The 14,239-nt window shown below is 43.3% G+C and overlaps 2 protein-coding genes across 2 annotated transcripts; both read right to left on the bottom strand.

The window, feature by feature from the left end:
• Positions 1-1,256: 1,256 nt before the first annotated feature.
• Positions 1,257-8,641, bottom strand: LOC116219104 (GTPase IMAP family member 9-like). Its single transcript, XM_031562053.1, has 2 exons — positions 8,065-8,641; positions 1,257-2,305 (listed from the first exon to the last, which is right to left on the bottom strand). Exons 1-2 carry the CDS (start codon positions 8,639-8,641, stop codon positions 1,257-1,259), a joined length of 1,626 nt encoding a protein of 541 aa, XP_031417913.1.
• Positions 8,642-8,716: 75 nt separating this feature from the next.
• On the bottom strand, positions 8,717-13,846 carry LOC116219103. The gene is made up of 5 exons (XM_031562052.1): positions 13,411-13,846; positions 13,040-13,195; positions 11,131-11,685; positions 9,340-10,979; positions 8,717-8,938 (listed from the first exon to the last, which is right to left on the bottom strand). The coding sequence occupies exons 1-5, from the start codon at positions 13,844-13,846 to the stop codon at positions 8,717-8,719; spliced, it is 3,009 nt and encodes a 1,002-aa protein (XP_031417912.1).
• Between the last annotated feature and the right edge of the window lie 393 nt (positions 13,847-14,239).

The raw sequence follows: 14,239 nt of genomic DNA, 5'->3' as shown, positions 1-14,239 counted from the left end.
ATTTTGGTGCACATGTTACAGTTCAGATAAAAAAAAAATGTAATGGAGCTTGCATGCCCCCGCATAAATGTAACAGAGCAGGAAATACTAAAACTTTAAGCTCTGTTCACCTTAGGGTTGTGAACACACCCTCTTTTCTCTCTGTTGTGTCTCTTGTTCAAAAATGTGTTTCTTTTTTATATATATATATATATATATATATATATATATATATATATATATATAAGTTAAAAACTAATATTTAAAAAGTACACCTGCTGGACACGCCTCACACAGATGCTCCGCCCCTGCACTTCACCACTCTGGGCCTCACAGGCCTGTCAATCACACAGATGCTCCGCCCCTGCACTTCACCACTCTGGGCCTCACAGGCCTGTCAATCACACAGATGCTCCGCCCCTGCAACTCACAGGCCTGTCAATCACACAGATGCTCTGCCCTGGATGTTTTCAACACCCAGTAACATCCCTGCCTTGCGTTCAGGTTACCTTATTTTAGGTAAACTTTATTTGTTTGGGAAATATATTTATAGCTCCCAGTTTGTATTTTTATCATGGAGCTGTGGTTATACTTTTAATCTGGATCACCTAATAAAGTAATGCTAATCTTAATCAAGGATGAAGGCTATTTGCTCGGACATGATGCACCATGTTTAGCAGTAGGAGCCATTTTTATTTGTTTTCCCCTGCCCTTCAAACAGCCTGAGTCCGCCACGGTCATAACCAATAACTTAGTGTTTGGCAACCTTTGGTGTTATGGTCTATGTTTACACTCAAATAGCATGCAAAAACACCATTTACACAACCACTACATGTGAGAAAATCTTAAAATAATTATCTTGGCTGTAGACTATAAACATAGCTATAGAGTTATATTGGGATATATGAAATGTAGAGGGATCTTATCTTTGATATCTTATGTGTACATATTTAAACATTCCTGATTTGGAATGTGCAAGGCCTCTTCTTTACATTACATTTACATTAGCAGTTTATAAACACAATAAATATGTACAGTACAAACATATATTTATACAGATATCTATAAATGCACTTATATATATTATAACATTAAACAGCACATTATGCAGATACAAAGAACATAGAGACAAAATAGATTAAAAAGGGTACAGTGCATTAAAAGAAAATCTAGAGTTCATTAAAAGACACAGATAATTAAAAGATAAAAACATAAAATAAACTCAGATCCTCATCTGGATCATGCTCTTGTTAATTAGCGTAATTCTCCGACTTTTTTCATCGAAGAAGCAGCACTACTACAACTGCAGCTCCTACTGCTCCTACTAATCCTGATGCTGCTCCTACTACTCCTAATATCTCCTCAGCTTCTGCTCTCTTCCTTCTTTCTTCCTCTGCCTTCATCTCTGCCTCTTCCCTTCTTCTCCTCTCCTCTTCTAACTCCCTCTCTGCTTCTTGTTTTCTCTTTTTCTCCTTCTCTTCTCTTTCCCTCTCCTTTTCTTTTATTTCTCTCTTCTTCTCATTATCTGCCCTGTTCTTCTCCTCCTCTGCCCTCTCCATCTCCTCTTCTGCTCTCTCCTCTGCTTCCACTCTCTTTTTCCTTTCTTCCTCTGCCTTCATCTCTGCCTCTTCCCTTTTTCTCCTCTCCTCTTCTAACTCCCTCTCTGCTTCTTGTTTTCTATTTCTCTCCTCCTTTTCTCTTATCCTCTCCTTTTCTTTTCTTTTTCTCTGCACCTCCTTGTATATCTCATTGGTGTAGTTTGTTCCCCCATTCTCCTTCAGCATGGCCTCAATTTTCTCCTTTAGCTCTCTGACCTGAGTGCTGTCTTCCCTCTTATTGTTGAAGATGTGATATCTACCTCCAAAATGTTCAGTAAGAGATGAGAGAACAGGACTTTTGCGCAGAAAATCCTCCACTGGTTTCCCCTCCAGCACATCCCCATGAGTGAGGAGCACTATAGTGTACTTCAGCGCCCCCTCACCAAAGTTCTCCTGGATCCACTTCACAGCATTCCTCTCTTCCTCTGTGAACCTCAGATCTAATCTGATCACCAGCAGGAAGGCATGAGGCCCAGGGTGAGACATCTCAACACACTTCTCCATCTCATCATTGAGCTCTTCCATAGGCTTTTCTGTATGAAACAATCCTGGTGTATCAATCACTGTAATTTCTCTACCAGCCACTACAGTATGTTGATTACTACAGGTTTCAGTCACAGATTCAAATGAGACGTCCTCTTTAAAAGCTTTCCTCCCCAGGATGGTGTTTGCTGAGGCACTCTTTCCAGAACCAGTTCTCCCCAGCAGCACGACCCTAAGAGGAGACACTGTGGAAAAAACAGTCAAAACTGTAAGGCAGAAATGGATCTTTGCAGTGGAAAATCACAGATGGCATTCTTCCTCTAGTAACTTCTCATTTGGTGGGGCCTGGGTGTTGGTTTATGGTGGCCTCAACAAACATTCCAGAGATGCACTGTCCCAATTGTTGATTTTCCCACTCTCTGCTGAGACTCTTATCTCAAACCTATGTGTCTGGTTCTCTCTCTGTTCTTTTCCAGGCCGGGGTGAAACTAGGGCCAGAGAAATGAGTGTAAGAGTGCTAAAGTGAAATATTGCATTGTAAGATGATTTCTTTGTCATGTTTGGGTTCATTTTAATGGTCTCAGTCTGAGTAGGAAAATGGTCTCAGTTCTACAGCTGTATATATTAATTAAAACATAGATATCAGAGACCTGATAATTATGGTCTCTGTGAGAGTGCAAAGGTATCTCTCTTTTGAGGGGGCTCACCCCAATTTTGGGTGAGAACTCCCTCCATTTAGTTGTTAATGTGTGATTCCCATCTTGAGAAACCTCTTATCTATGGGGGTAATTATTAGGCCAGATGCAGGACTAAAATGGATACTTAAGGGTAAGGCAGTCAAAGAACTTGGAGCATTCTGTCTTCAGATCTCCCTCACATCCGTGTGTGTAGTCACTTCGAAGCAGCCAGATATGTTCATGTTCTCTAAGTGTTTTATGTTTCATGTGGTGTTTTAAAAACTTATATTCTTCACTTTAGACTTGTTGAATTTGTAGACTGTAGTAGGGCACTTGTACCTGTCGCAATAAATTGGTGATTCTGACCCACTGTGCCTCTTCCGAAATTCTTAACTAGAAAAGTTTCTTAGGTTCCAGTGTTTCCACAGATGCCGGGCTAGAGGTAGTTTCAAGCCCAAAGTTGCCACAAGCGTAATACTTTGAGGGAACTGGCTATCCTCAACTGGACTAGACACGCTACAGTGATCTGTTAATTGTATTATATAGCGGTGGTTTGCCGACCAGACTCTGCACTGGATCGACAAGCTGCAAAGCCCCGTAACGGAGCTGTAAGACTTCTGAGTTAGATCCAGAATAGTTTCTGCCTGTGTGGTGGGTATGTCAATCGGCCGTGGCATTATCCTAAGCGACACTATTCCAAAACAAGCTGGTTACTAAAAAGTACAGGAGGAATTCATATACAGACGATAGGTGTACAAAAGAATGAGTTGGAGATCAGCCTACAAAAACCCGGTACTTATATACATTAAAAAGCTAGGACCTATGGCTGTGCTCCTAAGAGAGTGGAGTCAGACAAAAAAAATGGAGTCAGATCATATATGTTTGCATTAAGAAAGGTGTTTTAATCACTGTTACGTTGTAGAAAGACGCACCCACTCAAACCTTCCAGACGCCTATTCCCTCATTGGTCTAGGAAGTTACGTCTTTACAAAACTCTTGAATGGTGTAAAATTAGCTGTAATTGTAGAAAAAGACAGGATCTATATCTACATGACCTCCTCCACATAAGTAATCAACACAAGAGGGTATTGGGTTACAGGGTAACAACAATTACTCTGCTTATTGTTCATTAGAATATATGGAGATGCTGTCATGAGGAACACTATTCATGGTATAGTCTAATTACATTTGGAATGGGATAAAGGCAATGGAACAGGTTTGGTTCTGGAATTAGTTAGGATCTTGCAGATCCACAACTCTATTGTATTGTCATCTTCTTTATGTGGACATGATGCTTGATCCCAAGTGTCTAAGCCTGGGAATGATAGAGTATAACACTGTATTTGATATGGGGCAGCATGGCAGGCATTCATTCATCACGAAACCATGTAACATTGCAATGCCGTTTGTCCACAAGAAAGACAAACGCATTAGCATTATGTCCACAAATTTATGAAGATAGTACTTTCTTTCATGCACAGAAAACAAAATTAATGATTAATTTCATGCACTCAAATGACTGTTGTGCTTTTCATTTCGTGCACTAAAAGTTGAAGGCACTTCTCACTTTGTGGACCAAAGGAACTCATTTCATAGACAAAAGTAATTCTGTCAACGTAATAGATGTCTTAGGCCAAAATATACATTTTTATGGGACGAAAAGTAGAATGTGCCATACTATGATCACTCCGTGCCATCGGATATTTATGTTGTCTGCTGATAATACGGGTTTGTCATATTACTGAAAATATTTTGTGCACAAAAGGTCTTTGGTCCGATACCTTCGGTGAATCAGCAGGTTATATTATGAATGTCAAAATGAACATGAATTCCAAATAAATATGTATTCACTGTAAGGAGGTGGAGTAGCGCAAAACAATGAATTATTATTAGAAACCCATGCAGACTGATGTAAAAAAAATACTTCACATTACGTTTTGATTTTGCAGAAACAAACATTTATAGAATTAAGTTATGTCCTGGCCAAACACAAGTTATTCTTTCCTCTTGACTAGCATATGAAGTACCTTTACCAGGTCACTGGACTGTCAAGAACTGCACTAAATGCAAACAGCTGTGACCAGGGGCGTAATTATAGAGGGAGCAGGTGCGGCTGCACCTGGGCCCATGGGGTGTCGGGGCCCGTAGGCGGGCCCAAGGATTTACACGCGTTGCTCCATTTCCAAGTACACCGACAGGTGTCGCTCGACGGTCCCCAACTAAGTATTTTCTCGGATATGCTTATGTTCAAATGCGCGCTGTTCATAACAAGCTTGTAGTGTAAAATGCTATACACTTAAAAAGGTAAACTTATCTCAGTCATGGTTGTTATTATTTTTTGGGGAAAAGTAGCAATTTATAACAAAATCACATGCTTATCCTACATACACTATAGAAACTATCAAATAACTATTCAATGAAATGAATAAGTTCTTATTTTCTTTGGAATTTCTGTGATTAGCAATGATGATTGCTGGGTAATATATGTTGTTATCCAATGTCAAGTCTCTATTTGATCATGTGACAATACAATACGCTATAGTTAAACCAATTCGGCTTTTTAACTAGCCCGTCAACTAGTTGCGAGCCCACGGAGTCAGTAGGGTTCAGCCTCGCTGCTTCTGCCCTCAGTGGTGTGTCAGCAACCCTGCAACAGGTAACTTACGGCTATTGTGATAGATATACATTTCAAAACAAGTTATAGCCTATATACATTATGGTAGGGCAGGATTACTAGGCTACAAGTAGGGTAAATAGTGGTCGCTATTATTTTTACGGTAAGAAATGTTCCTGCTGAGAGTCAAACAAGACTTAGTTCATGTGTACACACCCATCGCTTCTGAAATAAGTAAGGTGGATTAATTAAACGCTATTTATATCGATAACAAACACCTTTGATTAGCGTTTTTTTTAAACGCGGTTGTGGAAGTTGGGAACGCTACGATGTTGTTTTTTTTTTTTTTTTTTTTTCGTTCATTAGGGGGGCCCGTCATAATATCTTTCACCTGGGCCCATCGTTACTACGTTACGCCACTGGCTGTGACACACGCATTTGTACACACAGACACACACACATTGCATGGTGGCGCAAAAAGATCACGGCAGATAGCTAACAGTTTTCCCAAGAGAAAGTCTGAAGCTTGAAGTTCTTTTCAAACCTTTACTTAGGAAGCACTGTAAAACTGAGAAGACATACAGAATGAGCAGACATCTTTGTAATCTCATTTTGTAACATTCATTTCAGTAGAAACTACTTTAGCTTAATACTAACTTATAGGAGAAATTCCATAGAGACCGCGCTAGCGATTAGCATTTTCATCAAAAGTGAACAATTCAAAAAAACTACGGCTAATGTTTCTAAGTAATAACACATTAGGGCATTCCCAGTACAAGAAAGTCCCTGAAGCATTAAGTGTACATAGGTCACAATTAGGAGATGTGATGATTTTCATCGCATGACATTTTCTAGGAGTAAGATACATCTTGTGTTTACATTTAAAATGTATTAATTGGTGATCAGGGTTTTTGGAGGTATCATGAAGATTCTCCCATACTGTGTCTCAGCAAATCTCTTCTCTTTCTCATCCTCAGAAGGCAGTTCCCTACACCATATATTTTCTACTGGTAAAGATGCATAAGATGCAGAGATACATTTTTAAAGTTTTGAGACCATCCCACGTGTCTGTCTTTGTACAGCAAATATTTTATGCAAAGGGTGTGTTAGGAGCGGTACTCCCCAAGGGACACCATAAGCCTTCATGGCAGATCTCAGTTGCAAGTAAAAAAAAAACGATTTGACAAGCAAACTGTATTCAGCTTGCAAATCATTTAAAGCTCGTAGACCATTGTCATCATTGCCAGGAAGAAGAGAAAATTGCCAGTAAGAAGAGAAAATTATTGAATACAGGAGAATGCTTGTGCCATTTAAGATCGACCTTAACATGTTTTCATGACAGTGCGGCACGGTGGCTCAGGTGCTTGCACTGCCGCCTCAAAACAAGAAGGTCATGGGTTTGATTCCCGCATGGGGTGCTGTTGGCTCTGGGGGGCAGGTCCCCCCCAGACCCTCAGTGCTCAGGTGGACACTCCCTGGCCTTTCTGTGTGGAGTTTGCATGTTCTCCCCGTGTTCACAAGGGGTTTCCTCCACTAAGAACCCCAACAGAAAAAACATGCAAAAAGAACTGCTCCTGTCCGTCCCTGACCAAGATGGACGGTTCACTTGGTCCCCGGGCGCTGAAAAGCTGCCCACTGCTCCTGCGGGGTCCTGGAGGAAGGACAGTCTTGGATGGGAAAAAGGCAGAGATTACATTCACAGCGACCTCAGGCCTGTGTGGATGTGCGTGTGTGTGTCCTGTGTCGCCTCCATATCCATGTGTGTGTTGCAGTGTGTCGCTTGTGCAATAAAAAACTGACGTAAGTCAGCCTTGTTTGTTTGTTATGAGCAAAAAAGACACCAGAGGACCTAAGCTTTTTTTTTTTTTAAGCTTCTTTAGATGGTATATTGGAGTACATCAGGTCTTGAAGTCTATGAGGTTGTGACAAATTCTCCTCAATTGATCTCCAGGAGACAGAGGCATTAGGATTAGACCATCCAGACAGAGGGCAGAGAACAAAACACCAAAAATACATTTTAAAGTTAGGTAAAGCTAATCCTCCTTGTGTCCTGTCTAGTTGAAGGGTTTTTAATTTCAAACGTGGTCTCTTCCCATTCCTTACAAATTTAGATGTGAGTGATTCCAATTTTTCCCAATACTTCTTTGGGGGTGCAAGGGGAACCATAGAGGAGTAAAAGTTATTGCATCCATCTTTATGTACATCCATCTTTATATTTGATATGCGGGCTTCCAGGGAGTTTGGGAGCTTAGACCAGCGTTCAAGATCTTTCTCAATTTTATTATATATGCCTTGGTAGTTCCGTGATGCAATGAGAGATGTAGAAGGGAATATATCCACACCAAGGTACCTAAACTGCCTTACTATTGGAATGTAGGATGGCAGGGGCATGAGTGATGGGGCTGAATCTACGTGCATTAATGATGATTTAGTCCAACTGATTTTATAACCAGATAAAGAGCTGAATAAATCAAAGGTGGATAATAAATGTGGAATTGAGGACCCTGCATCGCTGACATAGAGTGAGATATCATCAGCATATAATGATATCCTGTGTTCGGTATTGCAAAAAGTTATGGGAGGTACATAGGGGTGCTGTCTAATTTTCTGAGCCAATGGTTCAAGAGAGAGGGCGAAAAGTAATGGGTAATATAGATATAGAGGGAACCGCGGAGCTGTTTTGAGAAACTACTGCATCCCTCGCGATGGTCACGTGACTCCACCAGGTGTTCTTGATGCCAGCGTTTCCAGAAAGCATCGGCAAGAGCCTGAATCTGTTTCCACTGTTTGCCATAGAGGTCTTTGAGGTCGCACTCTCCCGGGGGTGGCAGTACTGGTTCAGCTTTCTGCGTTAGGAGCATGGCAGGTGTCAGGATGGAGGGCATGTCTGATTCAGATGACACGGAACCTAAAGGCCTGGCGTTCATAATGGCCATGACTTCTGACATGAGTGTGACTAGGACCTCATGAGACAGGTGGGAGGCATTTGTCTTGAGCAGCAGTGCATCTAAGATCCTGCGAGCAACACCTATCATCCGCTCCCACACTCCACCCATGTGTGAGGAGTGAGGAGGGTTGAACATCCAGGTGCTGCCTTCATCTTGCAGGTAAGTAGTCAGTTTATGGTCATCAGATTTGATCTGAAGTTCTTTGCATGCACCTATGAAGTTCGTTCTTCTGTCAGAACGAAAGAGGCGAGCAGGGCCACGTATAGCTGTGAACCTTCTTAATGCATTCTCAAAGCTTGAAGACGACAGGGACTCAAGGACCTCGATATGCACAGCTCTCATCACTAAGCAGGTAAAGATGACTGCCCAGCGTTTATTCTCTACAAGGCAGCCTCAAGTGCGTCTGGAGCTTATAGTTCATGGACCAAACACGTCGACACCTACGTTAGTGAACGGAGGACCTGGGGTGAGTCTGTCAGTAGGCAAGTTCGACATTTTTTGTTCTTCCATTCTTCCTCTCAGCTTGTTACAGGTCACACATTTGTGTATGACACTTGACACCAGCCTTTTGCCTCCAATCAGCCATAGTCCAGCAGAGCCCACAGCGGCCTCTGTGAGATGTCTGCCCTGGTGAGTGACCTGTTCATGGTAATGTCTCACCAGTAAAGTGGCTACATGGTGTTTTTTGGGGACGATGACTGGGTGTTTTTCTTCCCAGGGTACATCGGCCAAAGGAATGCATCCTCCAACTCTTAATAGGCCATCCGCATCCACCATCGGGTTCAGCTTTCTCAGAGCACTTGACTTTTGGGTGACTTCACCTCTAGAAAGGCACTTTATTTCTCCAGCAAACACATCATAATAAATATTAATATTATTTTTTTTAATTTGTAATGCACTCTTCATTCAAAAGAATCTCAGAGTGCCAACATATTAAAAACTAACTATAATAATACAATAAAATAAAAATGAATTAACATATTCATAATAGAAAACGTTTTAACATTTTAACATACGATTTAACACAAGGCCAGAAATGCCTTCCTGAATAAAAATGTTTTTAGTCCAGCTTTAAAGGAGTCCAGCGTCTGCGTTGCCCTTAAGTGGTCAGGGAGGCTGTTCCATAAGCGTGGCGCTGCCGAGCAAAAGGCCCGGTCACCCATGGTGCGGAGCTTGGTTTTGGGGACGCGGAGGAGCGAGCTGTTTGAAGACCTGAGGGTGCAGGTGGAGGTTTGGGGAGTAATTAATTCTTGCAGGTAGGGAGGTGCATGCCCATTTATGCATGTATGGGTGAGTATAAGGACTTTGTAGTCAATCCGGAAAGAGACAGGGAGCCAGTGTAGTGAGTGTAATATTGGTGTTATGTGCTCATATTTCCGGACCCTCATCAGGATCCTGGCAGCGCTGTTTTGGATGTATTGCAGCTTCTGGATGTTCTTGCCAGTGATCCCATAGAAAAGCGAATTACAATAGTCCAGTCTTGAGGAGATAAAGGCGTGGACAAGCTTCTCTGCATCTGATAGGGTTAAAGTGGGGCGGAGTTTGGAGATGTTTCTTAGATGATAAAAGGAGGTTTTGCACAGGTGTTTTATATGGTCATTAAAGGTCAGGTGAGGGTCAAACCTAACTCCGAGATTAGTGACTGTGGAGGAGAGGGGGATGACCTGGCTGTCGAAGGTGAGATGAGTTAAGGAGGATGACTGAACCTGGTGTGGAGTGCCAACAAGAAGGGCTTCGGTTTTGCTACTGTTTAGCTGGAGAAAGTTGTTGCTCATCCATGCCTTTATCTCCCCAAGACAGGCGGTGAGACATGACATGGCTGCAGTGGGGCTTGGGGCAGTTTTGATATAAAGCTGTGTGTCGTCAGCATAACAGTGGAAAGACATCCCATGTCTGCTGATGACACGACCGAGGGGGAGCATGTAAATAATGAAGAGGATGGGGCCGAGGACCGACCCTTGCGGAACACCACAGGAGACAGGGAGCTGTCTGGACTTGCATCTTCCCAGTGAGACATATTCAGTTCTGCCAGAAAGGTAGGACTGAAACCACTTGAGTGCAGAGTCTGTTAGTCCAATGGTGGTGTGGAGGCGCTCTAGGAGGATAGTGTGGTCCACTGTGTCAAATGCAGCAGTCAGGTCCAGGAGGATGAGGAGTGAGGGTGATCCTGCATCGGCTGTCATCAGCAGGTCATTCGTCACCCTGAGCAAAGCTGTTTCAGTGCTGTGGGCTGAACGAAATCTTGATTGAAATTTTTCAAACAAGTTGTTGTGTTTGAGGTGGTCCTGAAGTTGAGAAGCAACTACCTTCTCTAACACCTTGGACAGGAAGGCAAGGTTTGAGATAGGCCTGTAGTTGCCTAGAACCTCCGGGTCCAGGGTGGGTTTCTTGAGAAGGGGACGGATAACAGCAACATTGAGAGCAGGTGGGACATAGCCAGACTGAAGGGAAAGGTTAACAACTTTGGTGATGAAAGGACTGAGAGTGGGGATGTGTGACTTGAGCAGAGCAGTGGGAATGGGGTCCAGGGTACAGGTACAGGATTTCATTTTTCTGAGGATTTCCTCAACATGGCTCTCCCGAACCTCAGAGAGATGTAGAGGAGACAGCACACTTGCAGATAAGGTGTTGGTGGCAGATGGAGAGCTGGACATCAGAGAGCGAATGTTGTTGAGCATTTCTGATGACAAGTAGCTTTGCTTGTGTCAACTCATCTGTCTTGCTGGTTGAGCCATTTGCACAGGACCTCACCTTGAGTATGAGCTTGGCTATGGCCTGACTGAGTGACTTCCAACTGGAAAAGCGCTCAAATCAATGTGAGCCTAACTCACTGTCGGAGGCATTAGTCATAAAGGCTTGGATCTGTGTACGTACATCTACGTCTGCATCAGGATTGATGAATTTGAATGGCTCTGTCTGTGTGCAGGTGTCTTTTGTCAAGAAAGCTGGGCCTTTGAACCAGTTTGTGTCCTTCAACACAGCTGCTGCCACTGAGCGGGTCCCATGGTCCGCTGGGTTGTGTTCGGTGCTGACAAAGTGCCACTGTTCAGGGCTTGTGGACTTCCTGATGCGGGCAACTCTGTTCGCTACGTACACATGGAATCTTCTGTTTGTGTTGTGGATATATCCCAACACGATCCAGCTGTCTGTGTAGATTGTTACTTTGTGAATGTCTGTGTCCAGTTCATCAGTGATAAGATCTGCCATTTCCACGCCCAGGACAGCGCTGCAAAGTTCAAGTCGTGGAACAGTGTGTGGGGGATGAGGAGCCAGCTTTGACTTGCCCATGACAAATCCGACATTGATGTGTCCCTCTATGTCTGTCGTCTTGAGGTAAGCCACGGCTGATATGGCCATGGTGGAGACGTCGTAGAAGACACAGAGACCTGAGTGAAGTTGGCCCCCCGTATCATTCAAAATATTCAAATAGCACTGCTGTTCGTTTGTGCTAGGTTTGTGCCGTAAAAATTATCGTTAGTGCTATGAGGGGTTTTGAGTAAACAGTTGGGACTATTTTGATTTGAAAGTGGACGGGGGGCTGAGTGACGTCACAGGCCAGAAAAGGTTATTTTAATTACTCAAAACCCTTAAATGCACAAACGATAATTTTTACGCCACAAACCAGCACAAACCTAGCACAAACGAACAGTAATGCTATTTTAATATTTTGAATGATACGGGGGGGGCCAACTTCACTCAGGTGACACAGAGTTCTCTGTATTTTGTGGAGTGCAGATGTAACGATGGTCAAGCAACGGGGAGACGGAGGCGAAACTGTTGAACTTTCTTTATTTTATTTTCCTTTAGAAAATAAATCAAAACATTGCCTTCAGGCTTTGGTGTGAACGTACAGCATCCGATCAAAAGCATAGGCTTCTCTGCTGATTACTTCAGTAATAGAAAATATGTACAAAACTTTTAACTTCCCATACACAGTGGAATGGGCATAACTGTAGCCTAAGTGCACAGAGTTACAGCACTTCATTCAAACGTATTTACATTATGGAGCCACATACCTTTAAGAAAATAAATCAAAACATTGCCTTCAGGCTTTGGTGTGAACGTACAGCATATGCACAAGCAAAATATAAAGCGTTACATATAGGCAACATCTACGTCAATATCCTATTGTACACTATCAGCGCTTGCTAGCCAGCAATGCGCCAGACAGAATGTCTGAACACATGGAACGATAGCTAATTAACGTTCGGTAAAACTCGCTAACATTCGCTGTCATAATAATAATAATACTTAATACTTAATACGTAATAATACTTTCAATGCATGTTTAACTAAACAGTTAAATCCATGCATGCTATATTGAACAGTACATTTAAAGCATGGACGTGGCTAGCGAGTTTACGGCTAGTCGGGAACATACCAGGTACAGTGCTTTGTACAGTCAACCTACCCGATCAAAAGCATAGGCTTCTCTGATCGGGTAGGGAAGCAGCACTGGACTACACGCAGCAGATCTGCAGTACACCATATGGCCAAAGGTGGCTCCCATTCACACTTATTAAACAAGGCAGTTTAATTTTGGCGAAAATCATATAAAACCATACTCTACATTTTTAACTCTGTTACACAGAGAAACGGGTGTGTAGGGTCTTTCAATCTGAAGCTGTTCAAGCTCACAGAGTGAGTCTGTCTACTGCGTCCACTGTTGTTCTTTTAGCACTGGGAGGGGGGCATCCCACTCATCTTGGTCGGCGGACAGCTCTCTAACTAATGCTTTACCTTGGATGGTTCCAGGTGCCACGGTTCGCAGGGGGTCGTAAAGGCCATTAACAGTGGATAAGATTCCTCTTCTAGTAAAGGGCTTCTTCTCTCTGGATATGCGGAAGGTGAAAGAGTCAGACTCTAGGTTCCAGGTGAGTCCCAGACTGCGCTGTACTGGCAAGGGGTCGACAGTCAGCTCTAAATTGACCGTTTTTTGCTCTCTCTTCGAAAAAAACATCCATCACTGCACGTCTGTTAGAAGCTATTTTATGTAGCTTGATGTTTGACTCTGCTAACATTTCTTTTGTGCTTTTCAGGACAGAGATGGCTTGATCCTCGGTGGGGAATCATCCACATAGAAGTTGCTAATGACTGCTTAGCTTTAGCACCATGTTCCTTTTCTCCATGCAGAGCCGCTCTTCTCAGGCTATAGATGGCTACTAAAACATGCACTCTCATGCAGTACTCAGTGCTGTGTTCTTCCTGGACGATGAAGCAATAGTAAATATGCTGCACATCCGCAGTTATTGCAACAGGTTCTCTATGAAATCGCATGAGGACCACGAGGAGGGTGTTGTTCATGTCGGGGCCGCGGAGAAGCACATCGTTGAGTGAGATGCCTTTGTGCTTGCGACTGGAATCGAACACTACCTGTATTTGGTCCTTTTTCTGTGGGTGATAAACACAGAATATTGGCAAGTACCAGCGTTCTTGTTGGGGCTTCAGCGTTGGAGCAGGCTCTGCTTGGTCTGCGTCCAACATTCCTTGCATGAAGTTGAAGAAGTGTTCTTTCATGCCTTGAGTCTTCTCCAGCATGCGGCGCATGCTGTCTATTGTTGGGTAGACACGGCCTGTTTGGCCTGAAAGGCAGTGGTGCAACCAAGCCGTTCATGTAAACTTGTTATCGTTCATGTAAACTTCCTTGTCCATGATATGGAGGAACAGTTCGTCTTCAATGGACATGCCAAGCTTGTCTTCGTGCTGTGTCCTCTGGAACACATTTCTGCCCAGGCTGTCTCCGTCTTGGCCACCGCTGGCTTTGTGAGAGGCACTTGGAGTGGCGTGGAGTGGTGCAGGGCTGTCAATCTTCTCTTTCACCACTAAGCTGCTGGTGCATGGGCGGAGGATGGAGTGGCGCCCACTCACCAGCACGCTGGTTCTGAAGACGCTGGTAGTGGTGGGTTTGTGCGCTCTTTCCAGACACACATCTCCGATGAT

This window comes from Clupea harengus, chromosome 24, assembly GCF_900700415.2.
Source record: "Clupea harengus chromosome 24, Ch_v2.0.2, whole genome shotgun sequence".
NCBI classification, from domain to species: Eukaryota; Metazoa; Chordata; class Actinopteri; order Clupeiformes; family Clupeidae; genus Clupea; species Clupea harengus.
Note: the sequence above shows the minus strand (reverse complement) of the source record. Positions and strands in the feature narration are given on the sequence as shown.

Excerpts from the sequence above, each read along its gene's own strand:
- LOC116219103 (XM_031562052.1), bottom strand. The coding sequence starts at position 13,846 with ATGCGCCGCATGCTGGAGAAGACTCAAGGCATGAAAGAACACTTCTTC. Across the intron at positions 10,980-11,130 it reads TATGACTAATGCCTCCGACA|AAATGCTCAACAACATTCGC; the intron begins GTGAGTTAGGCT and ends ACTTGTCATCAG. Across the intron at positions 8,939-9,339 it reads AAACATTTTTATTCAGGAAG|GTCACTCACCAGGGCAGACA; the intron begins GCATTTCTGGCC and ends TACCATGAACAG.
- LOC116219104 (XM_031562053.1), bottom strand. The coding sequence starts at position 8,641 with ATGAGAGCTGTGCATATCGAGGTCCTTGAGTCCCTGTCGTCTTCAAGC. Across the intron at positions 2,306-8,064 it reads AGAACACCTGGTGGAGTCAC|TGTCTCCTCTTAGGGTCGTG; the intron begins GTGACCATCGCG and ends TTTTTTCCACAG.